Consider the following 27,384-nt stretch of genomic DNA (forward strand, 5'->3'; position numbering starts at 1 on the left):
TTGGTCCCGTCCTTCAGTGTGGCTCCGGTCAGATGTCCCAAGCCTGTCTTCTGCTTTGCGAGTCAAGTCCAAGTATTGTAGGCTCATGGAGCTTCCTTGGGAGCCTCAGGACCACTCTGAAACCCCCGGGGTCTGTCAGGGTCAAGTGGTCTGGGTGTAAGGGTCCCACCCCTGGGGAGCCAAGAGACCTACCAGAGTCAGAGATGTCATCCCAGTAGGGGGAGTCGAACTCATATTCTGCCTTGAGGATCTGTTCAAAGAGCTTGGAATCATTTTCATCATAAAAAGGAGGGTAGCCACAGAGCCTGGAAGACAAGACAGTGTAAGGATCTGTAACGGCTGTATATCCGCTGTGGTCACTGGACATTCTGCCTGGAGGGAAGAACCGTCTTCACTCAAGTGGAGAAAACTGCACTGTGTGTGTTGCAAATACAACCTGAGCAAACCTCTTCTAGGGGCAGAGATGCCAGAGAACTAAAGCTGTGATTTGATAAATCGCAAAAAGGTGATGATCTAAAGTAAACACATAGGTAAGTCCACCTTTCTTTCCATGTTATTAACCAGAGCCCCATATACTCCCAAATCAACCCCTACACCTTCTGTGTGTAAAAGCTATTGATCTTATTGTCTGTAATATTGTCCCCAACAGTCGATGGGTGGGTAACCAAACTTGCTACAAGTTGCCCTAAAATATACATTACCAACCGACCATGCCCAAATTGGGTATTTGGAAGGTTACAGTTTGGGCCATTAATATACAATAAAAATAAAAGCAGAAATCGACACAAATCATAATACTATCACCCCTTTTCCACTGAACCCCTTCAAGATCGATTTTTAGAAGACTGTATTGGGATGTTGGTGCAAGTAACATGTAGTTCTAGAGGTATGGACAGTCATCTGACCAACAAAACAGGAGGAGAAATTTTCATTAAACGCCCCCAGTACAATTCATTCCATGAGACTCTGTGTTCTCACTTCACTTCTGCTTTCTGCTGTGATGTGACCTGTTGCCTTCGTAGGCCACTGGCGCATGTTCTGGATCAAGACTTCCTCCTTTGAACGAGGAGTCCACACTAGGAAATTCCTAACATTCTTTCTGGCTTGAAGACGCCGTGCCTCTATGACCCCCTCTTGCAACCTGTTTGCATGGCTACGGAACCTTGGGAGGGATCTAGTACATGCTTGAGCCCACGTGAGGCAGGGCATCCGGAAAGGGGTGGTAGTTAGGCTGTAGCTCTAAGGGACGGGCAGAGCAGAGGCAAGGTTGGATTTTCTAGAAGGCTGGGCACAAAGCTGCATCGTGTAGAACCTGGTTCTGGGCCCACGGCAGCCCAGAAGGTGGCCCCCACCGTGGCAGCTCTGAACTTCCCCAGATCGCTAAACTTGGCTCAAAACACAGCTCCAGCCTAGAGACCTGTGGAATGAGAACATATGAACGGGAATCCACAGGCCTGTAAGGGATGAGGCTGTCGGCAAATAAGAAATCGAAGAAAGGTTCAAAATGCAGACTTGGTATACTCATTCTTCAGCTACTCCTGCTGTGACACAGAGTGTCACCTGTCACGCTGCCCAGGGGGAAGGCTGATGACATTTTTAAAGGCTGTGAGACATTGCGTGGGCCGATAAGATTCAAAATCATCTATCCCCATAAGGTTGATTTAGGGGCTAAGTGCCTGGAAAATTTCATTTTTGAAAGATTTGCTGCTTTTGGCAAAATGAATATGAGCCAGTGCTTCTGAAACCACTGAGGGCGTATTTTACTGCCCAGGAAACCGTGGAGCCGGGAGATGGATATGTAAATGTTTCCCATAATGAGGATTTGGGCTCAATGAAATGTGCATATTAGGAAAAGCAGACAGAGCAAAATGTTAGTTCGTCTTGGAAAATAACTAAATTTTAGATATGTGAGGTTTTTGTTTGTTAACAACTGAGTGTGTTGTACTTTACAGTTTGGCTTTCTTCTCAAGGGAAAAAAATCTTTAAGAAAAGTCCAAGAAAGATGTATTCTTCTTGTGCCAATTTTCTTAATGTATATCCCAATTTCTTCTGGTTTTTAAGCTGTCTTGGAGGAGAGAGGATACCGTTTATGTGGCTATATGGAGCACGGGAGAAAAGGCTGTGGATCTAGCCTGGAGATTAAGTTAACCTTAGGAAAGAGGATTTTAAAATAAGGATTGGAAAAGAAGCGAAGGACAAATAGAAGTTGCGGAATCCTCCCCAGATCTAGAAATTTCACAGAGCTCCCTGGCCAGGCTATTCCATTAGTAGGCTTGTGCAGAGGGTCCAAATAGGAAAAAACAAAACAAAAAACAACAGCCAACTTTGAGCTATTTATCTCCATATACAGAACGTGGAATCTTGTGGTCTGGACCTATTTGCAAGTGGAACCTCTATGTTCTTATTTTACATATCAAACCATTTAAATAATGTACAAATTATCTCACCAGGTGTACTCAAAGACGATAAAGCCGTTCCCAACTGTTCTAGACCTAAAAGTCAGTGGTTCAGAATAACATAACTTGCCAACCCAATGACTGAGGGTCACGCCCAGTTGTAGGCAACACACGTCCCCGGGGCTCAAGGACTGCCTCCATCCCAGCCTCGGGATGGTCATCCAAGGAGAACTCTTATACCTTCAGTCTTTCCCACTTTGCCATCTTATCTACTTGTGGCCCACTCCCGTAGATGTACTGCTAGATTATAGTTTAGCCTTGACTGAGCACTTGTTTTGGGTCAAAAATGCCACTAAGAGCTTTGTGGTATTATCTCACTCAAACTTCACTCCCTGCAGGAGGTGAGTGTCCCCAAAACCTTCTGTTCGTCCTTTAGAGCCACTTTCCACTCGCTCTGTGCCCTGGGTGGCTGACCTATAGGGATACCAGAATGAGGAGTGAACTCCGTGACATCTGGTAGAGGTTGGCTAACGGGGCCCCTGGTGGAGATGGTGAAGGAAGGGGGAGTTCAGGGCCAGCGTATGTGCTGACCTGGCCCCTCTCATCCAGCACGCACCCCTTGACTGAGGACCACTGCTCCTCTCAGGGAGCAGACCCTACCAGGCACTCCTCCTCAGATTCTGGTAACTGCTCCCAGCCTCCCTTCACCACCTTGGGCCTAGGGATGTTTCCGGCTCAGCTGCTACGAAGCTCGGGGTCACAGTCCCTTGTACAATTCTCACTTTGAAGGCAAAGAAACTAATATGGAGCAAAGTCAGGACTCGAGGCCTACCCATCTGATTCCAGGTTTGTGTTCTTAACTATTTTGCTGATTCACTCAAGGGAAGGAGGCTTATCAAACATAATTGAACCTTATGTTTCAGCCTTGACTTTGAATACTCTCTGCAGGTCATTTAGTTTGCCCACCTGCCCCTTCATCTGTAAGCAGAACCTGGTGATTGGACCCTACCTTTCCAACCCCATTTCCCACACTCGGGGTCTTGAATGCTAAGATGCTCAGAGTTCGCTCCCCACTGGGCACTTTTTATTTCTGGACCAAGGTAAATGTATGTACTTGACCTGGGCTGTCCTTCCCCTGTCACTTGCTTCTGGCACACCCTTGAAGACCAGCTGGGGTTGTTACTAGCAAGACCCAGCTCCTTTCTGCCAGGTGGGGTAGGTGCTCTCCTCTGTTCCCCTAGGGCAGTGGGTAGCACTCCCTGCTGACACTTACTACACTGCAAGTTGCCCTGAGCTGTCTTCGAGCTCCCTAAGGCAGGACCACATCTCAGGTCTTCCTCTCATCTTTGAGTTCTCAGTGGCCAGCCCCGAGGTCTGCCCATAGCAGATGCCGAGTAAATGCTTGGATGAACAAACATGCTCTTGAAGAGGCTTCATCGTTGGCTATTGAGCCCCCTGGCTGGGCTCTGAGACAGAGATAAGGATCTACAGTTTAGAAGAGTCCATCATTGCCCCAGCTCAGGGAGCCCTCAGAGATCTCACCTACCCTCCTGTACAATAACCCTATCAGGAGGCAATATGCTCTGTTATCACTGACAGACATTCCAGAAGAACTCAATGTGTAAGGCCTGGTGTTGGGAGCAACCCGGCCTATCTTTGTAGAGAGAATGCAATGTGGTTTGGATGACCTAAAATGTCCCTGTTGGGCATGGACACTTCTCATAAAGGAGAAGAGTTTCCATGAAGGAGAAGACTTTTCACATAAATGAGTATGAAAATCGGCAATGGCCAACCACGGCTGATTCGGCAGTGCACAATTTTTCTTGGAAACTGAAATGCTGTAATAGCTTAAGAGCTCCTGCTGAGGGGCCTCGCGAGTTTAGAGTTTACAGGGGTAATTATGCTACATATGTTCTTCTTGCTTGTTTGCCCTTGGCCCTGTGTCTCTGTCCCTCTGAAAAACGGATGCCTGCTAACAGGATTCCCAAGTAACAATCAATCGTTACCTCTTTGCCCTTTTATGTAACTTTATTTCCATAATTCAGCTCAACTCACTGGGGCAAAACAGTATGGAGGTGCCTCAAAAAATTAAAAATGGGACAACCATATTACCCAGTAATAGCTCTTCTGGATATAGTCCCAAGGGAAATGAAATCAGTACCTTGAAGAGAGATATGCATTCCCATGTTCACTGCAACGTTATTCACAATAGTCAAGACATGGAAACAACCCAAGTGTTCGTTGACAAATAATGGATAAAGAAATTATGGCAAATGGGGCCCCTGGGTGGCTCAGTCAGTTAAGGTCAGTTAATCAAGTTAACTCTTGATTTCGGCTCAGGTCATGATCTCAGGGTCCTGGGATTGAGCCCTGCGTTGGGCTCCACACTCAGTGGGGAGTCTGCCTGGGGATTCTCTCTGTCCTTCTCCCTCTGCCCTTCCCCCACTCTCTCTCAAATAAATAAATGAATCTTAAAAAAAAAGAAATTATGGTATGTACAGAAAATGGAATATTAGTCAGCCATAAAAGGAAGGTGATCCTGCCATTTGCAACAACATGGATGAAACCAGGGGGTATGATGCTAAGTGAAATAAGCCAGGCACAGAAAGAAAAAAAAGTCAAATACACAGAAGCATAGAGCAGTGGTTACCAGGGGTGGGGAGGTGCGGAGGGAAACGGGGAGAGAGTGGTCAAAGATTAAAGTCACATATATGTAGGGCAAATAAGTCTAGAGATCTAAGGTACGGTGTGAGAACTATAGTTAATAATACCGTACCGAATACTGCACATTGGTTAAGACAGTAGACTTCAGGTGCTTTCATCACCATATAGTAACAATGTCAGAATATATGTTAATTAGTTTGACTGTAGTAATCATTTCACTATGTATATTAAATCATCATGTTATAACCTTAAATATATACAGTTTTTATTGAAAAAAGTCATGGTAGAGAAAGTACTAGCCATGTTGAACATTAGGCAGTGACTTTTTAAAAAAGTGTTATTATGGGGGGGCACCTGGGTGGCTTAGTTGGTTAAGCATCTGACTTTGGCTCAAGTCATGATCTCGGTTTTCTGGGATTGAGCCCACTTCTGGCTCTGCACTCAGCAGGGAGTCTGCTTGTCCCTCTCCCTCTGCCCTTCCCCCCAGCTCATGCTCGCTCGCTCTCTCAAATAAATAAATAAAATCTTTTAAAAAGTGTTATTATGGTAAAAAAAAAAGACTTAATATGAGATCTACCATTTTAACAAATTTTAAGTGTCTAGTATAGTACTGTGGACTCCAAGCACAATGTCTTCCAGATCTCTAGAGCTTATTCATTTTTCATAACTGAAATGTTATGCCTGTTGCTTCCCCATTTCCCCCTCCCTCCAGCCCCTGCCAACCACCATTCCAGTCTCTGATTCTATGAATTTGACTATTTTAGATACCTCATATGAGTAGAATCATGCAGTATTGGTCTTCCTGTGACTGACTTACTTCACTTAGTGTAATGTCCTAAAGGTTACCAATATTCCACTGTATGCATAGACCATGTTTTCTTTATGCATCCATCTACTGAGGGACATTTACATTGTCACCATGTCTTCACTCTTGTGAATAATGCTGCAACAAACATGGGCGTGCTAATACCTCTTGGGGATCCTAATTTGAATTCTTTTGGATAGATACCCAGAACTGGGATTCCTGGATCATATAGTAAGTTCTAATTCTAATTTTTTTAAAGATTTATTTATTTATTTGATAGAGAGAGAGGGAGGGTGGGGGGGTAGAGGGAGAGAAAAAGAATCTCCCTACCGAGCGCTCAATGTGGGGCTCAATCCCATGACCTTGAGATCATGACTTGAGCCAAAATCAAGAGCCAGTCGCTTAACCAACTGAGCCACCCAGGCGCCCCTATTTCTAATTTTCTGAGGCACCTCCATTCCGTTCTCCACAGTGGCTGTGCCATTTTGTATTCCCCCCAACTGTGTGTGAGGGTTTTCTTTTTCCCACTTTCCCACCAATGCTTTCTCTTCCTTTTTGGATTTCTCCAAAGAAGACATACATATGGCTAACAGGTACAGGACAACAGCATGTGTGTATGTGTCTGGGGTACCAGAATTCAGACTACCGGACCCATGGCATTGACTGGATGGCTGTGTAACAACAGCTGGTTTGGTTTTTTGTGCAGACCAGCAAGCGCTCAGCGTGAATGCGAATGATCCCTCTTCCTGGGGAATGCACTTGATTTTTCCCTGTTAGGTTTCTATCAACTATTAGCTGCCTGGCTTTCATGCCTTCTGCCCTGGATGTGAGCACAGGCCTGCGGCAGCTGTTCCTACCCCTCCCTAAGTCACATGTACCTTCCCTGAGTGGTCCCCTCAGGTCCCCGCTGAGGACAGAGGAAGAAAAACCACCCATCAGGTAGTCCTATGGGAGGATCCCCAGATGCTAACTGGGCATCGGCTGTGCCCCAGGCCTGGGGATCTAGCGTGGAAGGAGACCATGAGTCCTACTCTCGTGGCTTTTATATTCTATTTGGGGGGGTGGGGGTAGGGGACAGACACTCAACACTAAGCTTCAAAAGAAACAGGAAATTAAAAAAATAAACAGGAAATAGAAAAGTAGACAGGAAAGGTAATGGGAAGGTGGTCACAAGAAGCCACAGTATTGCATTCTGATTTGAGAGTATTCCTTTTCATACACTGTTCCCTGTGCCTGGAATGCTCTTCCTCCCGTGTCCACCGGGAGGAGCTGTGGCTCCTCTTTGCTCCTAGGGCCCCATGTGCCTGGCTTTTATCCCCTGATGCCTTTCCTGACCCCCACCCTTCCTCTGAGCTCCCCAGCCTCATAGGCGCAGCCATCATGGTGCACATGTGGGTTGATATCTGGGTCCCACCATCTTCTGTTAGATTCTGAGCTCCCTGAGGGAGGTGACAGTACCGCATTCATCTTCACCATCCCCAACACCCAGCCCAGGACATGCTCAGCAAGAATCAGCTGGATGAATGAGCCCATCAACGCCTCAATGTTTCAGGGACTGCCACACCCCCACCACACTCAACCTCTCTCTGAACACTTCCCATTCTTAACATTCTACCTCAATCCCATCTCTTTCTTGGGTCCCCTCAAAACACTTAAAAAGGATTACTTCATGGTTATTACATGTGTCTTCCCACCTGGATCGTGAGTTCCTACAGGAGAGAGACAATGTCATATATTGCATTTCCTTTGTATCTTTCATTAGCATTCAACAATAATCAATATTTGTCAACTGACTATTCTTTCATAAATGGGAAATATTTACACGAAAATTGCTTGTGCGTGTTTGCGCGCAAAACGGCACTCACTCAAGTTGACTTACAAAGTAGGGTTGAACACCCTGAAATGGATATTTACTCTGGGGGAAATAATTTAACTAAAGTTTCTCATGTGTTAAAATTTTTAAGTTATTTTCGCAGTGAAACCTGCTCATGCCCAATAGCCTCTGTTGTAAGTCCTCCGAAGTGGAGCAGAATGAGCACAACCATTGGTCAACAATTATTCTCAACGCTCACATTTGCCCTGCGCCCTGATGGTTTCCTCCATGCATCAGTCTCCCTGGTCTGTTTTCCCTCCAACCAGTTGATGCTCATGAGATGACACAACCCATATATTGTACCCCATTCCCAGTTTGAATCCTCAAACCCACAGCTGAAATATATGCCTGAGGAAGGACTTTGCCTCGTAGGCGGATTTGCACAGAATCACAGAATTTTATTCTGTGGGGTCCAGTAGTCATCCTCTGGCACTGGCCAACCCCTCACTTAGGAGGCTGAGAAAGTGGGCCCCAGTGAGATGAAGGGGTGGCCTCAACCCGAGCAAGTGGCAGGCATGGGCATCTAACAGCCCAGGGCTCTGGCTTAGAGAAACAAAAGCCACTTTAGCCCAATTCTACAGAGATTTATGGAGTGCCAACGTTTATGCCAAATGCTGATCATCTAGTAGTGAAGAAGACAGGCCCTGTCCTAGCTCCTCAGAGTTCAGAGTCCAGCCATATGTGAATAGCACAAGCAGGATGCTGACTTTTCTATAAAGAAGAAACTAAGTTGTGTGTGTCCTGTAAACTTAATAATAATAGCCACCATGTGTTGAGTATTTACTGTGTGCCAGGCACTGGGCAATGCAACTTAACAGGTTTTGTCTCATTTATGAGACATGTGTACTTATGACATAAGCACTTCCATCTTCCATTTCCAGATGAGGGACTGCATGAGAGATGAGGCAACTTTCTCACACCAAAGGGGCAGAACAGAATTTTAACTTTACTCATCCAATTCCAGAGCCAAGTTGTATTAACCTTTAATATGAACATTGCCGTCAAGTATGTTATGGCAAAGATGAGGAAATGCATACACACCCTCTTCCTAGACCTGCCTCTGAAGTCAGGGTGCATGTTTTAGTGTGTGATACATGAATCAGAGCCAGGACCAAGGCTGTAAGACCTGCCAAAGAAATAAAGACCAGCTGAGTCCTTGCACTCCCAAAGTCAACACCTAACCATCTAACCCAGCCTACCTTCTGGAAAGACAGAGGGGAGGGGACTGGCTGGGACTATTAGGGCCTGTCCATGGGAGACAGGGATTGGAGAAAAATGGACCTGAGTTTATACTGAACCAAATTCCAACAGGATCACGTCCAGTAGCCTCCTTGAACTCCCATGTGGAACCTTGAGAGGATGTAAAGGATAGAAATCCTTCTGTCAAACATGAAAAAGTGCTCAACATCGCTCGGCATCAGGGAAATCCAAATCAAAACCTCAATGAGATACCACTTCACACCAGTCAAAATGGCTAACATTAACAAGTCAGGAAACAACAGATGTTGGCAGGGATGTAGAGAAATCCTCGCCAACATCTGTTGGTGGGAATGTAAGCTGGTGCAGCCACTCTGGAAAACAGTATGGCGGTTCCTCAAAATAGAAACAGAAAACAGAAGTAGTTGAAAATAGAGCTACCCTATGACCCAGCAATTGCACTACTGGGTATCTACCCCAAAGATAGGGGTACATGCACCCCAATGTTTATGACAGCAATGTCCACAGTAGCCAAACTATAGGAAAGAGCCAAGATGTCCATCAACAGACGAATGGATAAAGAAGATGTGGTATATATATATATATACAATGGAATATTATGCAGTCATCAAAAAAAACCCCACGAAATCTTGCCATTTGCAACGACATGGATGGAACTAGAGGGTATTATGCTAAGTGAAATAAGTCAATCAGAGAAAGACAAGTATCATATGATCTCACTGATATGAAAAATTTGAGAAACAAGACAGAAGGTCATAAGGGAAGGGAGGGAAAAATGAAACAAGACAAAACCAGAGAGGGAGACAACCATAAGAAACTCAATCTCAGGAAACAAACTGAGGGTTGCTGGAGTGGTGGGGGGTGGGAGGGACGGGGTGGCTGGGTGATGGACACGGGGGAAGGTATGTGCTATCGGGAGTGCTGTGAACCGTGTAAGACCGATGACTCACAGAACTATACCCTGAAACAAATAATGCATTCATTATATGTTAATAAAAATATAAAAATAAATAAATTAAAAAAAAAAAGAAACCCTTCTGTCAAGACTTTGTGGAATTCTACAGGACTGGGCAGGAGATGTGCCTCACCGACCCAGAATAATTGGGAAATCAAATAACATACATAAGTGAATTTTCTAAGCACCTGAAATGTGCTTAAATGCCAAAACTTATTTTCAATATTTTAGAGTTTTGGGGGTCTTTTTGAGAGAGAGAGAGCACGTGTGAGGTGGGAGAGAGGCAGATGGAGAGGGAGAGAATCTTAAGCAGGCTCTACGCCCAGCACGGAGCACAACACAGAGCTCAATCTCACGACCCTGAGATCATGACCTGAGCTGAAATCAGGAGTTGAACGCTCAAATGACTGAGCCACCCAGTTGCCCCAATTATTTTCAATATTTTATACAAAAAGCATTTGGGTGCAATCGTTCACATTGACAATCGAATAATCACCAGAAAAAGGCAACCCAGAATTTGCTGTTGAGTCTAATCGGATAAAAGAGCTCTGAAGGAGAATGGAGATGTGACTTTTCAAGGAAAGGCTTGCTATTGTCCTCTGAGGGCCGACTGTCACTCTGTTTTCAGAGAGGTTTCCTGCTGTGGTTTCCTCAGCCTGGGATTTCAAGAAACAAAACACAGATTCCAAATCTCACCTCCAGCAAGTACAGGTTGAGTGAATTTGGGGAAATGACATATCCTCTTTAAGACTCAGTTTCTTCTGTGAAATGAGGATAATAGCGCCCACCTTATAGAGAGAGATAATATATATAACACATACTATATAATAATATGCATTATATATAAAACACACGCATAGATGGATAGATGGATGCGGAGACATACAGATAACGGGCAGAACATACAAAAGTGCTGTCACATGTTCTGTAATCCCTTTCCCGTCCTTCAGCAGAAGCACTCAAGTGGAACGCTGCTCACCACCAGGAAGAACAACAGAAGGGGGACAGAGGAGCAGACAAACCCCAAGGGACTCAGTCCAATGGCCTCAACATGGAAATGAAGCAATATATTTTTAAACTTTGTGCAAAGTCTCAGAATCGTCCACAAATGCCCATCCGTCCTGACCTAAACTTCTAAGCTTGCTCAAGAAAGGAAGAAGAGCAATGACTGAATTTTTATGGTCCTAACGTTGTGCACTGTGTCGTGAATATGAGGACATGGTGTCCCAGAGACCAGCTTGTTACTTTGCTCTTTGTAGACCAGTATTTCCAATCATTTAGCCCAGGAGCCCTTGATTCCAGGAAGAGCTCAAAATCTCCTGCATATGCCTGTATTCAATGGCATATTTGTGAAGAAAGAATATTTTTATGCAATTAGACCAGGGTGCCATGGAAATGACTAAAACAACAAACCTCTAGGTATATTATTGCAAACTAAGTAAGCCACCTAAGGCCAACCCAGGCCCAAAGAGTCTCTGAAAAACATTCACAAAGCCAATCAAATCTGGGTGTCTCTTCCTTTGGAAATGAGAGTCTGTCTGATATGCAACAACTCTGGGAAGGCCCCATTTACCTTTTTGTTTTGGCACTCAGTGGGTATTTAGGAACGTCTGGGGCCTGTGCTAAAGAATCTGAGTTTTATCCATCTTACTCTGGATAATATGACAGACTTTAATAAAATAAAGCAAAGTTTTTTAAGCTGATAAACCTCTTGTACTTAGCTGCAAGGCCCACTTAGTGAACAAAACAGGTTTCAGCATATTATTCGGATTTATAAAATAGAATGACCAAGACCCGAATCATTACCAAGAAGTAATCCAATTATTTCAGCAACCATATGTTTGATTATGCACGCTCCAGAACCTTCTCTGTGCAATCTTGGAAGAGATCAGGCTGGAGAAACTAGGAATGGTTCACATATTAAAACCATGTGCAGGCTGACTTCAGCAAAGCACGACTGATGAAAATACAGTGGGTAAAGGTCCCATGTCACCCCTGGAGATTTGGATCATGCCTTGAAAGCTGAGAATGAGTAAGCAGATCAGGGAAAGATCTAGGGGAGAAAGGGAACACATTTCTTGGAAAGTTTATACACAACTGGAGCTGAAGATTGGGAGCCGGGAAGAGGGGGTAGGGAGGAGACTCAGTACTTCCCCAAGGGTGAGAAATGAGTAGCATCCTCCATTTGGAGTAAAACAGTTTTAAAGGGGTGGGCTAGACAATGCAGGGTCCATAGCTGTTGCGTCGTGATCCATGGCCCCACTTCCAAGTGTCTAACTTTTTGATCGTTGCGTTAGCCAGATGGGAGGTCTGGGGATTGTGCAGAGGCTCTGCACCTCCTCCTGCAGGTCAAACCCAGCCAGAGGAAGCCCAGACTTTCTTGCACTCCACTCCCGCTAACAGTGGAAGGGAGAACAGGCAGGGAGGAGGAAGAGCAGGGAGAGCTTCAAACAGTCGGGGAGTGTTGCGTTCGGAAAAACCCAGAGAAACTTCCAGCCGCTAAAATTAGTTCTCACGAGTCACGGATTTCATCCCTAAGCCCCGAGGGGTGCAAACATCCCCTCTGGAGGTGATTAACACCAGCACTAACTGATGATTCTGAACCCCGGGCGGATTTCCAATTTCGACTTTTTGCATCGAGACTTTTTTTTCTTGGTTGTGGGGCTCTTGCTTCCTCCCTCCCAGCTTGCTTCCTTCCTCCTCCTTCTCCTGCCTCTCTCTCTCTCTCTCTCTCTCTCTCTCTCTCACGTTCTGATCGGTAAGCGGTTGTGATGGGGTGCAGACGAACAGCCACATGCATTTGGGAAATGTCTCGGTACTGCCACACCACGGGCTTCGGTCTTTGGTCGCGCTGTGCACTTGGCCTCTGCTTAATCTCTTCCAGAGCACTCTGAGGATGCCTAGACAGCGAGCCCTCGGTGCATGGCAAGGGGATCGCAGGGCCGGAGCGCTGTCCTCAGCAGGGTCTCGCCAGTGCACGCCGCACTGTGGGCGCAGAGTCACCTGCTTCCAGTCTGTCCTTCCCTGGGTCCTCTCGCCACCTCCGCGAGCATTTCCTGACTTGTTCCTGGAAATCAGGGCCTCTCCCCTCCCCGCCTCCATCCTCTGCACCTCCTGGTCACACACCCAGCACGGAGTAAGGAGTCCAAACTCACGACTTGCCACGGCACCTCCAATGGGCTTTCTGCTTCTTCATGCCATCTACGCACCACCTCCCTCCCGACTCTGGTGTGCTGCCTGCATACCATATGGTAAATATGGTAAAACATCATCAGGGCCTCTTCTGATGCTTCCATTTGCACACTCTGGTGACAGGTGAATTAAAAATCTTGATAATTCAAAGATGATACTTTTTTCCCCACCACCAAGTGTTAGATATCAGAAGGTCAAAGCTGGATCAAATTTTTCAAGTTCTATTTGAAAAACTCGTTTCAGATCGAATGGTACATCTTGTCTCAGAGTAAGCGCATCGTATCTTCAGATAATTGGTGTTGAAGGATAAACCATCCATTTCCCTGCACGATGGTCTGTATTTGAAGATAGCCTATCCAGAGCCAGATCACCATCGCCTCTGCTGGGGAGACTTCCTCAAGGCCAGGGTAGGGTTCAGGGCTCTGCCCTGGGAGCTCTCACCTCTCATTTCGGTGACAGGTGACAAGACTGGATTTGAACAGATCTGCTTCCTGTCTGTCGCCTCCAGCCGACAGTAAGCACCTCCAAGACCAGTTGGTGATGAATCCATCTCTGCAACCCCATCATATCGCCTGACACATATTAGGCTCAATAAATGTTCGTTAAGTGAGTGAATGTCAATCCCCTGCCTTCCATTTTCCAAGGCTACATCTCCTGAAACGTTTAGCTACTGCTAAAATGACAGTTTCCAGGAGACGATGCTGACATGAACAAAAGAGAGCAGAGGAAGTGACATATTTTTCCATCTGGCCTGAAGCCACTGGCCATTGAGTGTAAAGGTGATATAGGTGAGACATTCCCTTCCTGCTTCTCCCTCCAGGTGTCCTCTCTACCACAGGGCCTTTGCGAGACAAAGACATTGGTGGATTCACTGGCAGGAAGTTGCCCCCACCACCTAAAGTGCAGAATTGCTTTATCTCGATTGCACTGCTTGTAAAATTCCCTCCCTCATCGCTGTGCACACCCCTCCACCTACTTTCTTGAAACCAGACAGTATTTGTTTGACTATGTCCTAAGGGGTTAGAGTTGAACCAACTGTGAACAGACAACCAATAAACTCTTTCTCTAGAAGCAGCAGGGAGAGGGCCACAGGCCCACAAACAAAGCAGAAATGTGGCCAAGCGATACCTGTGTCTGAGATTAAAGCTAACCAAAAGGCATTTAGCCACGCACAGGATCCACTCAGCAGAGACCATGGAGGGGAGATGAGGCACCTTTCTGGAAATCCTCGGAAAGTGCCACGCTGAAATGCAGTCGGTGGAATAAAATCAGTAAGCCTGAGAATGACAACCACCAAAGCCCGCCGTGATACAAGTGATGATACCTAAGGGATGAAAGAGCGAGCCGGGTGGAGCCTGCTGTGCAGGGCAGGAGGCAGGAGAGGGAGGCGTGCGTAGCGGCCAGCATGGGGTCACTCCGGCCAGCCCCCAGGAACAGCCGGGCCACAGCGGGACAGAAAGACTCCCTGGTAGAGAAAAACCCTGGAGACGACTATGGGCTTTGTGAAAACACGTCAGGCCATCCAGCTCTAGGGCTCTGATTTCTTGTTCGTAAAGGAAACTTCTGCTTTTAATTTGCTTTCTTGCGGATCATTTCCTCCTGGGGGTTGAACATGCTAGTTTGATGACATGCATATCCAATTACCCCGTGGGGCACAGATCTCATGATTTAGTAAACTGACACTCCAGGTTTTTTCTTTCTTTCTTTTTTTAATCTCTTTTTTTGAGTCTGGCTAGTGCGAATCAATTCGCTGGGATCGTCTGAGCAAGACGAATAAGCAGGTTAATTTAGTTTCTGAACTTCTAAAGCCAAAGTCCAGACCATGGACCCAAGGCAGCCTAAACAAGGCAATGTGTCCCATCCCACAAAGCTTAGGAATATAACAAGATGATTGCTGCCTGCTAGCAAGGCCAGTTAATTACTCCAATTAGTGTTAACACTCCTCCTACTGATGGTAGTAACCAACCAACATAATGCCCCATGCTTGGGTCTTTCCCTGGCACTAATTATGCTACATTCTCTCCTACTGGAGCTTGGGTTCATGCTCTCTCCCTGGGACATGTGTATCCATAAAGAAGCAGCTGTCAATGGTTTAAAATCATGATGACTGCCTTGGCAAGGATCATCCTTTGTCTCCGAAAATGGACCTACCATGCAGATGAGGCATTCTTAGTGCCGCTCTAACAAAGCCTATTAGGCTGTGTATGTTGGCCAATCGATATTTACGTGACCTGGTTTTAAAAGACTGAACAATGTCTGAGGCCAGTCAAAAACAAGGGGATTACGGTAAGTACTTGGCCTGGAGGTTCTGGTAGGCAGGGAGGTCAGAGGTCACAGCACGGGTAGGGGCCTCCCCACCCACGGCAGACCCGCCCGAACCATCCAGCCTGCCCTAAGGCTCTAATGCCTAAACTTCTTAAGACCTCCACCCAGTTCTTAGGCGGCAAACATCCCGTGTTTCTCCAGAGCGCGCTGTATCCCCGAGCGTAATTTAGGCAAGCCATCAACTCATCTCCTTGAAGTTTCGTGAAGAAAGGCAGCGTATGTATGATCACAGAATTGAGTCTGGTCAGTGAAATGCTGATTCTATGTCCTTGGAACTTGTGCTTTCTTGGCTGAGCCACATCTCCAGCCTGGACACCAACATGCTCATCGGGGTTCCAGAACACTCTGTCCTCCATCTTTCTCAGTAACTTAAGTGATGCAGGCAAAGATGGCTTTTTTTTTTTTTTTTGGTTAAGTCCTGATCCCCAAAGAGAGATTCCTGACAGGATAAGGACCCATTTGATGTATTTTTAAAAAAATGAGTATCCCTGATAGAAAAAGAAATATTTATCCTAAGTGCAGAGATCAAAAGAGAAGCAATTCATCAAGTATCTGCTCTGACAAAATGTGGAATGTTTTGCCTAGTGTGCAGAGAGGAGGACCTTTGGTACGTGGTCTGTCACAGGCGCTTTTGCCGTGATCAGGTATCTCAGCGTGACAGTTTGATCAAATGAAAATAATGCTGCACCCCCAAAAAACCGCAGAGGCTAACCCCTTCTCCATCCCAGGTGACACGAAGAATGGGAGTTGAGTGCGGACCCCTGCGGCAGAGCTGGCTTCCCCTGTGTGCTGTCTGTGGGTCATGGCCAGCTGAGCAGCCAGGCTCTCCAGTCTCCCGGTGCAGGATGGGAGTGGGGCGTCTGGGCACAGTGCGTCAGTGGGAAGTAGCAAGAGTCTGAGAGTGAGATCCGTGAGTTCCAGCTTCTAACCCTAGTTCGACCCGGAGCCAGCCTCGTGCTGGGAACACCAACCGAGGTCACAGGCCTCTCACAGAGGCCCTGCCTGCCATTTTGGAGTCGGACCCAGTCGTTAAATCAACCTGAGACTAATCCCTGGAGCAAAGCTAGTGGTGACCAGGGAACTACCACATTTAAGCTTAACTAGTTTATACTTAAAACAGAAATAAATATAGTATTGCTTTACTCAATACTGTATTTTAACCCCGCCAAGTATTGTGTCATATACATGATAAGGATTTGGATGTACTATGTTCACTATACTCAGATGTATATATGCCCAGATCTCTCCCACAGACTTCTGACCTCCCCAGGTACATACACTATTCCATGGATATCTCAAAGCGGTCTCAAGTTTAACATGCCCAAGACGAAATTCTTGATCTCCCTGACCCTCCTAAACTTGCTCCTCCACCACTCCCTAATTCTTTTTCTTAGCCATTTACATGATTGCTTAAGCCAAAGACTTGGCTTTACACTTGAAACTTCTCTTTTATCTCCTGCATCCAAAATACACCTACCACCTGACCCTCATCACTGCCTCCCTGGTAGAAGCAACTCGCACTGCTCACCTGACAGCGCCTCTCGAGGGTCTGCACCCTCCACTGCTGCCCTGCCCAACCCCTGTTCACAGAGTAGCCGGAACAGTCCTCGAGTGAAATCAGGTCAGTGCACTCCTCAGGCCCAAATCCTTCTTTGGCTTCCCATTAACCTCTGTTAAACGAAACTTTCTGCCAAGTCTCTCCTTCCCCAGGCTCTTGCCTACCTCTTGGAATATAAGTTTTCTGATATCCTGTATTGACACCGTACTGTAACCATGCTGGCCTTTCTCATAATGCCCTACCTGTGGGCCATGGCAGACACGTTCTTTACCTACTGCAAATCTGTTTCCTGCTTTTTCTTCCCCAGCACAACTGTGATTTGCCCCTCCTCCACACGGTCACCTGCTTCATTCGGCCAGCTGTGATCATCCCATTCTCTCTTCCAGGGACCGCTTTAGAAATGAGTGTGGGTGGCATTTCTGGCCAAGGAGACATGAGGGAACATTGGCTGAGGGACTTCTGGGGAAGACAGTCTAGCCCTCACAGGTACACAGGGCTAAGCATCACCTCTTCTTCCACCAGTTGGTGCTGGGTCTGTCCCTGAGGCTGCAGCTATGGCGGCCATCATGTTTGGTTGAGGAGGGTACAAGGAAAAACCGATGCACTGAGGATGGCGGAGAGCAAGGGTGGATGTAACCAGGGAATGAGGATGTGACCTAGGCACTCATGGGGCTTTCCCACCTATGCACTTGTTATTATGTGAGGTATGACTTTTTTTTAAATGCTTATGCCAGTTGGGCCTGGTTTGTCCCTTACTTGCAGCTGAAAGCATCCTCTGCTCAAGCTATTCACTCTGCCTGGAATATTTCCTCCTCACGCTTTATCTGCCTAACCTACTTATCATTTAGGTTTTGTTTTATTAGGTCCTCTGCTCAGAGAAGGCTTCCCCAGCCACCCACTAGAAAGAGGTAACCTCTGTTCCACGTTGCCAGAGCCCCTCATCCTCTTCTTTCAAAGCACTTTGCACATTTTAAAATTCCATGTTCATTTATGAGGTTTCTTTGAATGCCTGTCTCTTTCACGAGACTGTGAGCCAGCGTCACAAACACAGGGGCTCTGTATGTGTTGTTGAGCACTCATCCCCAGTATCGACCATAGTGACAGGTGCATGGTACATATTCTGTAAACATTTGCAGAAAGAAATAAACACAAGCTGGATATAACATGGAGAGAAACGTCCTCTCTTCTCTCAGTGACGTGGCCATGTCTGCATGTGAGGGCATAAGATGTTAGCACAAAGAGCTGGACTGGAAGTCAGAGTGGGGCTTGGGTTCAAGTGTCGATTCTAATACCAAGTTATATTATGTAGTCTCCCTAAGTTTTATCTTCTCTCAGTGGGTTTAATAAAAACTGCATCTATCTTGTAGGATTGTAGGGAGGGTGAAGGGAGATAAAACTTGTGACCATATTTATATTTTTGCACTGTTCTACAGATGTTTGATGTCGGCATTATTACAAAGTAGGTGCTATGCCCATCCTGAAATGTCCATGTTTTAAGGGGATTCCACTGTAATAATTCTATTAAGCATAGCACAACCAAACCATTTACTATGGACTGAAGAGTATCCCCCTCAAATTCATAGGTTGAAGCCCTAACCCCCAAGGTGATGGTGTTTGGAAATGGGCCTTTGAGAGGCAATTAGGTTCAGATGAGGTCATGAGGATGGGGCCTCCATACTGGGATCAGTGCCTTTATAAGAAGAGACACCAGAGAACATGCATGTTCCCCTTCTGCCTTGCGAGGACACAAGAAGGTGGCAGTCTGTGAGGTGGGGAGAAGGTCCTCACCAGGAACTGAATCAGCAGGCACCTAGATCTTGAACTTCCCAGCCTTCTGAACTGTGATTGAGTCATCTGGTCTACCCTATTTTGTGCTAGCAGCCGAATGTCTAAGATACCAGTGCTTATCTCAGTAAAGCCATCTGCACCTCCTCATAGCTGTGCAGATAGATACCCTACCCCGGTGCCAAGACTTCAGGGAGACAATTACATATACAGTTATATATGCAAAGGAAATCTATTGACATCTGTGTAGACCAGAGCGGTGGTTCAGGATTCAGAACAGATGTGAAGGAACAAGCAAGCAGAAGCCCAGAGGAAGGGGTGCTTTTTGCCTAGCCTCAGATTTCTCTAGATGATACCAGCTTTGGTCCTCTGCAGGAAGGACAGTGGCTCGTCATTCATTTCCTTAAATCTTCCATGTCAAGTTTGGCAAGGTAGGACCTCTGATAAGAATTTCCACTGGGGTTTTAAGGAGCCAGAGTAAAGAACACACAGCCTGTGTCTGCTTTCGGCTTACCCAGGAAGCTCCCTAACGAGGTATGCAGAAGTGTGTGTGTGTGTGTGTGTGTGTGTGTGTGTGTGTGTGTGTGTGTGTGTGTGTGTGTGTGTGTGTGTGTGTGTGTATGTGTGTGAATTTATTAGGGGAGAGGGTCCACAGCTTTCACCAGATTCTCAAAGGGTCTGTAACTCCTCCCTCCCCATGAAAAAGGATGAAACTACCTTAGAAGACAGTCAACGTACTTTGAAAGTGAAAGCACTCTGTAAGTGCAATATGCTAGCTTTATAGCTCAGATGAACCTGGCCTTTACCTATTTCCGTAAGTGGGAGCCGTAGGGGCCAAGGACATTATAATGGATAAATCCTGTCATAATGGCAGGCATTTACAGGAGCTGTCAACTAAATCCACACTAAACTACAAAAGCTGCCCAGCTGAATGTATGCTGTAGAAAGACCACTTGCCTTCCAGATAATGAGACAAAGCCAACACAGGGGGGGATGTTTCCAGCAGTCCCCGAGGATGCCACATACTGTCAGACCTTTCTCTGATCACAATCCCCCACGGTCTTTCATTGTGTGTAGCGGGCTCTAACTGCTAGAAAGCCTTCCCTTCCTCGGGGAGAAATTTATTTCCCATCAATTACAGACACCAGTTGGCCCAAACCCACTCTAGGAATATGCTCCGTAGTAAGCATTTGAAAGTATCACTGCAAAAAGAAATTGTAATTAAAAAATAACTTGACAGTGGACTTAAGCAAAATAGAAAATAATAATAAAACCTAAAATTGATCACCCTTAATTAACTGCGACAACACTATGCCTATGATAGCATTTCCTGGGTTGTGTAAATGAGGTACCTGAGAAGAAATGAGGAATCTAAAAGCTAAATTTTGGTTTTCATCAAATTTTTTCTCATTTTGATTTCTTTTGGCGATGTCCTAATACTTTCATAGTGGTTTGTATCCCCAGGGAATTTAAGGTGGCACATGAGAAGATGCTCAACATCATTAGCCATAAGAGAAACATTGCAGTATTATTTATAATAGCCAAAACATGGAAGCAACCCATGTGTCCATAGACAGACAGACAGACAGACACACACACACACACACAGGAATATCACTCAGTCATAAAAAAGGATGAGATCTTTTCATTTGCAATAACATGGATTGACATAGAGGGTATTATGCTAAGTGAATTAAGTCAGACCGAGAAAGACAAATACCATAAGATTTCACTCATGTGTAGAATCTAAAAAAATGAACCAAATACATACATAAATAAAAAGCAGAATCAGACCTATAAACACAGAGAACAAACTGATGGTTGCCAGAGGGAAGGGGGTTGGGGGATGAGCCAAATGGGTGAAGGGGAGAGGGAGGTCCAGGCTTCTAGCGATGGAAAGACTAAGTCATGGGGATGAAAGGTAGAGCACAGGGAATATGGTCAATGATACTGTAATGGCCTTGTAAGGTGACAGAGGGCAGCTACACTTTGAGCACAGTGTAATGTATAGAGTTGTCGAATCACTGTTGTACACCTGAAACTAATATTAACACTGTGTGTCAACTCTACTCAAACAAGCACACTACAAATAAATTTTAAAAACGAGAAAGCAAATCACACCCACAATGAAAGCACTTCATAGCGATTAGGATGGCTATTATAAAACATGGGAAATCAGGGGCGCCTGGGTGGCTCAGTCGTTAAGCGTCTGCCTTCGGCTCAGGTCATGATCCCGGAGTCCTGGGATCAAGCCCCACATCGGGCTCCCTGCTCAGCGGGAAGCCTGCTTCTCCCTCTCCCACTCCCCCTGCTTGTGTTCCCTCTCTTGCTGTGTCTCTCTCTGTCAAATAAATAAAAAATCTTAAAAAACAACAACAACATGGGAAATCAGTGTTGGGAGGGATGTGGAGAAACTGGAACCCTTGTGCATTGTTGTGAGGAACGTAAAGTGAGAGTGCTGCTTTGCAACACAGTGTGGAGATTCCTCAAAAAGTTAAACGGAAGTACCATATGATCCAGCAACCCCACTTCCGGTATACCCCCAAAGGCAGACATTTGTACACCTGTGCTCGTAACAGCATTATGCACAATAGCCATGAGGTGGAAACCACCCAGTGTCCACTGATGGATAAATGGAAAAACACAATGTATTATATGCATATAACGGACAATTATTCAGCCTTAAAAAGAAGGAAATTCTGGCACCTGCTGCAACATGGATGAATCTTGAGGACATTATGATAAATGAAAAGGCCAGTCACGAAAGGCCAAATACTGGATGATCCCATTGACACAAGGAATCAAGAGTAGTCGAGTGCACAGAGACAGAAAGTAGGAGGGTGGCTGCCAGGGACCTCAGGGAGTTAGTGTTTAATGGGGACAGAGCTGTCCTTTGGGAAGATGAGAAAGTTCTGGAGATGGCTGGTGGTGACAGTTGCCCAACACTGTGAATGTACCTGATGCCGCTGAGCAGTACATTAAAAAATGGTTAAAGTGGTAAATTTTGTGTTATGTATAGTTTGCCACAATAAAAAAGAAAAAAAGAAAGAAAAAAAACCAACCAAGGTGGCAAGCAATACTTACAAGATATAGGCAATCACCCCGATGGACCAGCAGTCAACAGCTTTGCTGTACGGTTTCTGGGCCAGGACCTCAGGAGCTGTGAAGTGATAAAGGAGAGACACAAGCCTGACAATTTAAATGCCTGAGACATAAAACATTTTTTAGATTTTTCTTCTCTTTTTCTGTCTGCCCCCCAGGCTGAGCTTTCTGTGATTCTAAAAACTGGGTAGAGATATAGAACTTATTTTATGTGTTGGCTTTTCTAGCTAGAAAATCATGAGAGCATTTTGTGTGTGTGTCTGTGTGTGTGTGTGTGTGTAATGAGATTAACAAAAAAGTTCAACTAATCAATCTATCAATGAATTGAAATAGGGTGACTATTTCATGTCAGTGCTGTGCTAGGTACCGCAGCTCAGAAGAGACTGAGTCAGAGACAGGTACACTCCACCTGGAGCCTGGGGTGTGACTTCACCTAAAATTAACTCAGGGAAGCATTTCTGGCCCCCGGGGTAGGGCCTTCCTCGGTACTGTGGGGGCATGAAAGTGAAGCCTCCTCCTAATACCTTAATGGAGCTCACAATCCAGGGGAGTTGAGACCTGAAATCTGGCCCCTGGGAAACTGCCTTAGGTGTGCTCTCAGCTCACTCTCGAAGGTTTTGGGCAGGTGTTTCTCATCCGTGAAACAGCAAAAATACTCCTTAATTCCAATTCCTCGGTTCTAATCCAAGAATCCTCCAGCCTGGGGGTCTCAGCTTATTTTGTCCTGTTCTTGCATTTTCTGTTCCTGGCCTTGTGGCTTGAGCCCCGGGTTGGATACCCACACCCAGTGTCTCCCAACCAGCAGTGGCTGCCATATACATTTGTGCAAAGACTAAATAAATACAAGAAAAAAGAGTGCATCTTCACAAGCAAAATCTCCTTTTCACCCAAATATACTTGACAGATGTGTCTTTAGCATAGACTTTCCAGAAAACTTAAGAGAGTAGACAAAGTAAAAACTAGCTGTCTGCTGCATTGTGTGTTCTATGGCTTTGGGATGCATTCCCTCACTTACCCCAACTGGCCTTGAGGGGAAGAGCTTAATTATCATTATCATGATGACTCCCAAGTCACAGGTGAGGACCCAGAGGGACTGACAGGTCCAGGAACCTGCCCAAAGTGATCCACTGAGAAACTGGTCTCTAAACCAACTCCCTGTCGTGACCTGGGTCATTCATAAATGTTTTCTACTATAACCCTTTCAGCAACCCTCATGATGATCATTCTCTGCACCTGATCTAAGGGAAATGAGCCTCAGAGAAGTTCTCTTTCTGATGCTACCCAGTAGATCTGGACCAGCTGGGATTTGAACCAGGTCCATCTCACCCTTGTCCCAGTTCCATCCATTGAAATATATTTACAGTTAAGGTGTAAGACAAGTCCCGTTGCAGAAAAACTAACAGGGAAATCCTCTCTTATGTTTGTTACGATAAATTTTCCTAAGTAGGACTAGGGACTATACAAACTTTTGCTGAATGTTTCTGGTTATGATGGTAAGAAATACAATCCACCGATAACCCCCAAATCTACTTTCCAATTTCAGCCCCCATTCCTCCACACCTGAATTAAGACTTTATTTTTGTCTTTTTTATCAAGAGCAAAATAAATACGTATGTCCTTTCTTTGCTTCGTTCACCCCCAGTGCAATAGTGAAAGGAGAAACAGAACTATAAAGCTAGGGAACTCACAAATTGGAGAAGTGGCCCTTGGATAATTGGGAGCTGGCCACATCAATACTTCCATTTCCCTATAACTGCTAAGAGCATATTTCTCAGACACTTCTATTATGGCAACTGACAAAAGGGAGCCGTTTAACACAGTAAATGTCTTGCTGACTTAGGAGGTATGCTCTCTCCGAGCTGATGTTCTGGTCTGAGCGGCCACAAGGGCACAGATGGTGGGAGGTGACTGCATTCTGTAAGGAGCTTATTTCTGAGCCTCCAGAGCCATCCATGTGCCCTGATAGAAGGTTCAAAGGAGGCACAGAAGGCTCATCGGTGACGTCTGACCCGGTGTCACTTCCCAGCAGGACAGATGGCAGATATCCTGAGCACAGAGCCAGGCTGGTGGGCAGGAGCCCTGGATTCCATGTCATGGGATCTGCTGGACTCCTTAGTGAGATGGCAAGCCAGCGAGGGCACCGATTGTCAAACAGTGGTGCAGGGGCAGCTAGAGTTCAGTGCAGCGTTTGGGGCATAAGCTCATGTCATGCACCAGGTGTGACATGGAGAAGGAGCCCCGAAAAGGAAGAGGTCGGCACCTCCAACAGTTGATTCCACAGTTTATAAGCAAAGATTGAGCCGATCCCCTGAGCCATGATGTATAGAGGGGTAAGAGTCACGGCGCCTGCAAAGCAGGTTTCACTCCGAGGAGGAGGAGCTGATACTGTGTGACCTGGAGCTCCCCAGACCCAGCTCTCCAGCACTGTGGGCATGAGAGGGAGGGCTCCTTAAAAGAATATCCCTTTCCTCCTTCTCTTCCCCCTCTGCCTCCTTCCCTGCCTTTTAGAAAGAGGGAAATTCTGGCCACCATCCCTCCTTCAGAAAAAAAAAAAAGAATAAAGAATGCGGGGTCCCAACAGACACCTGAAAAAGTGCTCCACATCGCTCGGCATCAGGGAAATCCAAATCAAAACCTCAATGAGGTACCACCTCACACCCCTCAGAATGGCTAAAATTAACAAGTCAGGAAAGGACAGATGTTGGCGAGGATGCGGAGAAAGGGGAACCCTCCTACACTGTTGGTGGGAATGTAAGCTGGTGCAGCCACTCCGGAAAACAGTATGGAGGTTCCTCAAACAGTTGAAAATAGAGCTACCCTACGACCCAGCAATTGCACTACTGGGTATTTACCCCAAAGATACAAATGTAGGGATCCGAAGGGGTACGTGCATACCGATGTTTATAGCAGCAATGTCCACAATAGCCAAACTGTGGAGAGAGCCAAGATGTCCATCGACAGATGAATGGATAAAGAAGATGTGGTATATATACACAATGGAATATTATGCAGCCATCAAAAGGAATGAGATCTTGCCATTTGCAACGACGTGGATGGAACTGGAGGGTGTTATGCTGAGTGAAATAAGTCAATCAGAGAAAGACATGTATCATATGACCTCACTGATATGAGGAATTCTTAATCTCAGGAAACAAACGGAGGGTTGCTGGAGTGGTGGGGGGTGGGAGAGATGGGGTGACTGGGTGATAGACATTGGGGAGGGTATGTGCTATGGTGAGAGTGGTGAATTGTGCAAGACTGTTGAATCGCAGATCTGTACCTCTGAAACAAATAATGCAATATATGTTAAGAAAAAAAGAAGAAGAAGAAAAAGATAGCAGGAGGGGAAGAATGAAGGGGAGTAAGTCGGAGGGGGAGACGGACCATGAGAGACGATGGACTCTGAAAAACAAACTGAGGGTTCTAGAGGGGAGGGGGTGGGGGGATGGGTTGGCCTGGTGATGGGTATTAGGGAGGGCACATTCTGCGTGGAGCACTGGGTGTTATGCACAAACAATGAATCATGGAACACTACATCAAAAACTAATGGTGTAATATATGGTGATTAACATAACAATAAAAAACAGGAAAAAAAAGAATGTAGGGTCCCTCCAGAAGTCTGTATGCCCAGGGGCTCGTGCACACTCAGCATCTCACCTTCGGGCTGGCAGAGCGACCTGCGTTCTGGAGAACGTGCACGGCCCTGTGTGCACTTGAAAAGCAAGCGGCTGATTTTTATGCAGCGTGGAACTGGGATGTTGCTTGTGATGTTTAGACTCTTGAAGCCACAGATGACACATATAATTTTTAAAATATTAGATTTTGTTTAAGTGGTAAAGTTTATAGCATCAAATATATGTTTGTTTGTTTGTTTTTTTAAGGTATCTGGATCTTTCTCAGATGCTTCTAGTCTCACAATTGACAAAAGGGAGCCGCTGACATAAGGATGCCAGGATCAGTAGCTTGGGTGTTAGTGGGAAAATTTCTAAACAACTAACAAGCAAACATCGAGGTAGCAATACTGGGGGTAGAAGTCTATGTACTTGTGCCAAACATTTCTTGTTCTTTCTGGTGTTGTGTCTTATCTAGGTTCTGTCAACAATAGCACAATAAACATTTTTTAACCAATTGTTGACAGGTGAACCACTGGCCTTCTCGTGAGATTCTTCACTGCACTTGAAACAAATGGAGAGAGTAAAGTCCTTGGACGTGTAATGTAACAATAAAAAAGAGAAAGTGGACTGAGCTGGGAAAGGATATTCTCACCAACCAAAAATATTTTTAAAAATTGTATCATGGCAACACACACTAATGGCCTTAATTCTAATTCCATTTTTGATTTGATTCTTGAAACCAAATGTACTCGGGGCACCTGGGTGGCGCAGTCGGTTAAGCGCCCGACTCTGGATTTCAGCTCAGGGCATGATCTCAGGGTCATGAGATCGAGCCCCGCATCGGGCTCAATGCTTAGCTCAGAGTCTGCTTGAGATTCTCTCCCTCTCCCGCTGGGTAGATAAATAAATAAAATCTTAAAAAAAAAAAAAAACCCAAATGTTCTCTGGGACATTGTTTGAACAAGCCTACTATGTCCCTTTAGCTACTTTTCATCTCGTAGTGATTCTTGGAAAGCATCAATTCTCAGGCAATATTCAGAACCCTCCTGACAATTTGCTATGGTGACCAAATCATGCTGAACCCCTGGGATCCGCTGGGATACTTTCTTTCCTGTTCTCCTCTGGGTCCTGCCGTTGGCTCCCCTTGTTTGGCCAACCTGTTGAATTCTCCTGGTTTTTGGCCCACCTTCTACCCTCTCCCAGATCCTTTCAGCCTGTAGCCGGTGCTCTGTGAGAGTCCACCTCCGGCTCTGATCACTTGAGAGACCAGGCGTCACTTTGAGAACCAGCCACGCTCCCTCATATTATGTTATTAATCTTTTTATTACTTTATTAATCTTATACCATATAATCCTTGGCAAGAGTTTGGCTGTAATTCTAAAAAGTCACAGCAACCAATTTACAAACTCTCAAGACAACAAATGAGCTTCCAGGCAGAGGAGGCCTTGAGCAGAGCCGACCGGGGGCCTTGCAAAGTGGGAAGGGCTCTCCGAGTCATGCCCACCACAAATCCACCACCCCCCCAACACTGTCAGATGCCGAAGAACATCTGACAGAGAAAGGATTTTCTCTTCTGACTGTACCCAGCACAACTCACGCACTTCACGTGTAGTGGGAGGGTGACAGTGACTCTCACCACCCCCACACCTCCTCATCGAGGGAGGCTTTGAACTGAAATAACTTATTTTTTTAAAGATTTTATTTATTTATTTGACAGAGAGATAGAGAGAGCACAAGTAGACAGAGGGGCAGGCAGAGGGAGAGGGAGAAGCAGGCTCACTGCCGAGCAGGGAGCCCGATGCGGGGCTCGATCCCAGGGCCCTGGGATCGTGACCTGAGCTGAAGATAGACGCTTAACTGACTGAGCCACCCAGGCGCCCCTAAACTGAAATAACTT

General features: G+C 45.8%; 1 protein-coding gene across 4 annotated transcripts in view; it reads right to left on the minus strand.

The window, feature by feature from the left end:
• The window catches only part of CAMK1D (calcium/calmodulin dependent protein kinase ID), a 428,325-nt gene that overhangs the window by 18,058 nt on the left and 382,883 nt on the right, over nt 1-27,384 (minus strand). For all 4 annotated transcript variants that reach the window (XM_027592067.2, XM_027592070.2, XM_027592068.2 and 1 more), the window contains 2 exons: nt 21,856-21,931; nt 193-305 (listed from right to left, as the gene is read on the minus strand). In XM_027592067.2, the coding sequence (XP_027447868.1) occupies nt 193-305; nt 21,856-21,931 (189 nt within the window). The remainder of the gene's footprint in view (nt 1-192; nt 306-21,855; nt 21,932-27,384) is intronic.

The sequence above is a fragment of the Zalophus californianus genome, chromosome 9, assembly GCF_009762305.2.
Source record: "Zalophus californianus isolate mZalCal1 chromosome 9, mZalCal1.pri.v2, whole genome shotgun sequence".
In the NCBI taxonomy this organism is placed as follows: domain Eukaryota; kingdom Metazoa; phylum Chordata; class Mammalia; order Carnivora; family Otariidae; genus Zalophus; species Zalophus californianus.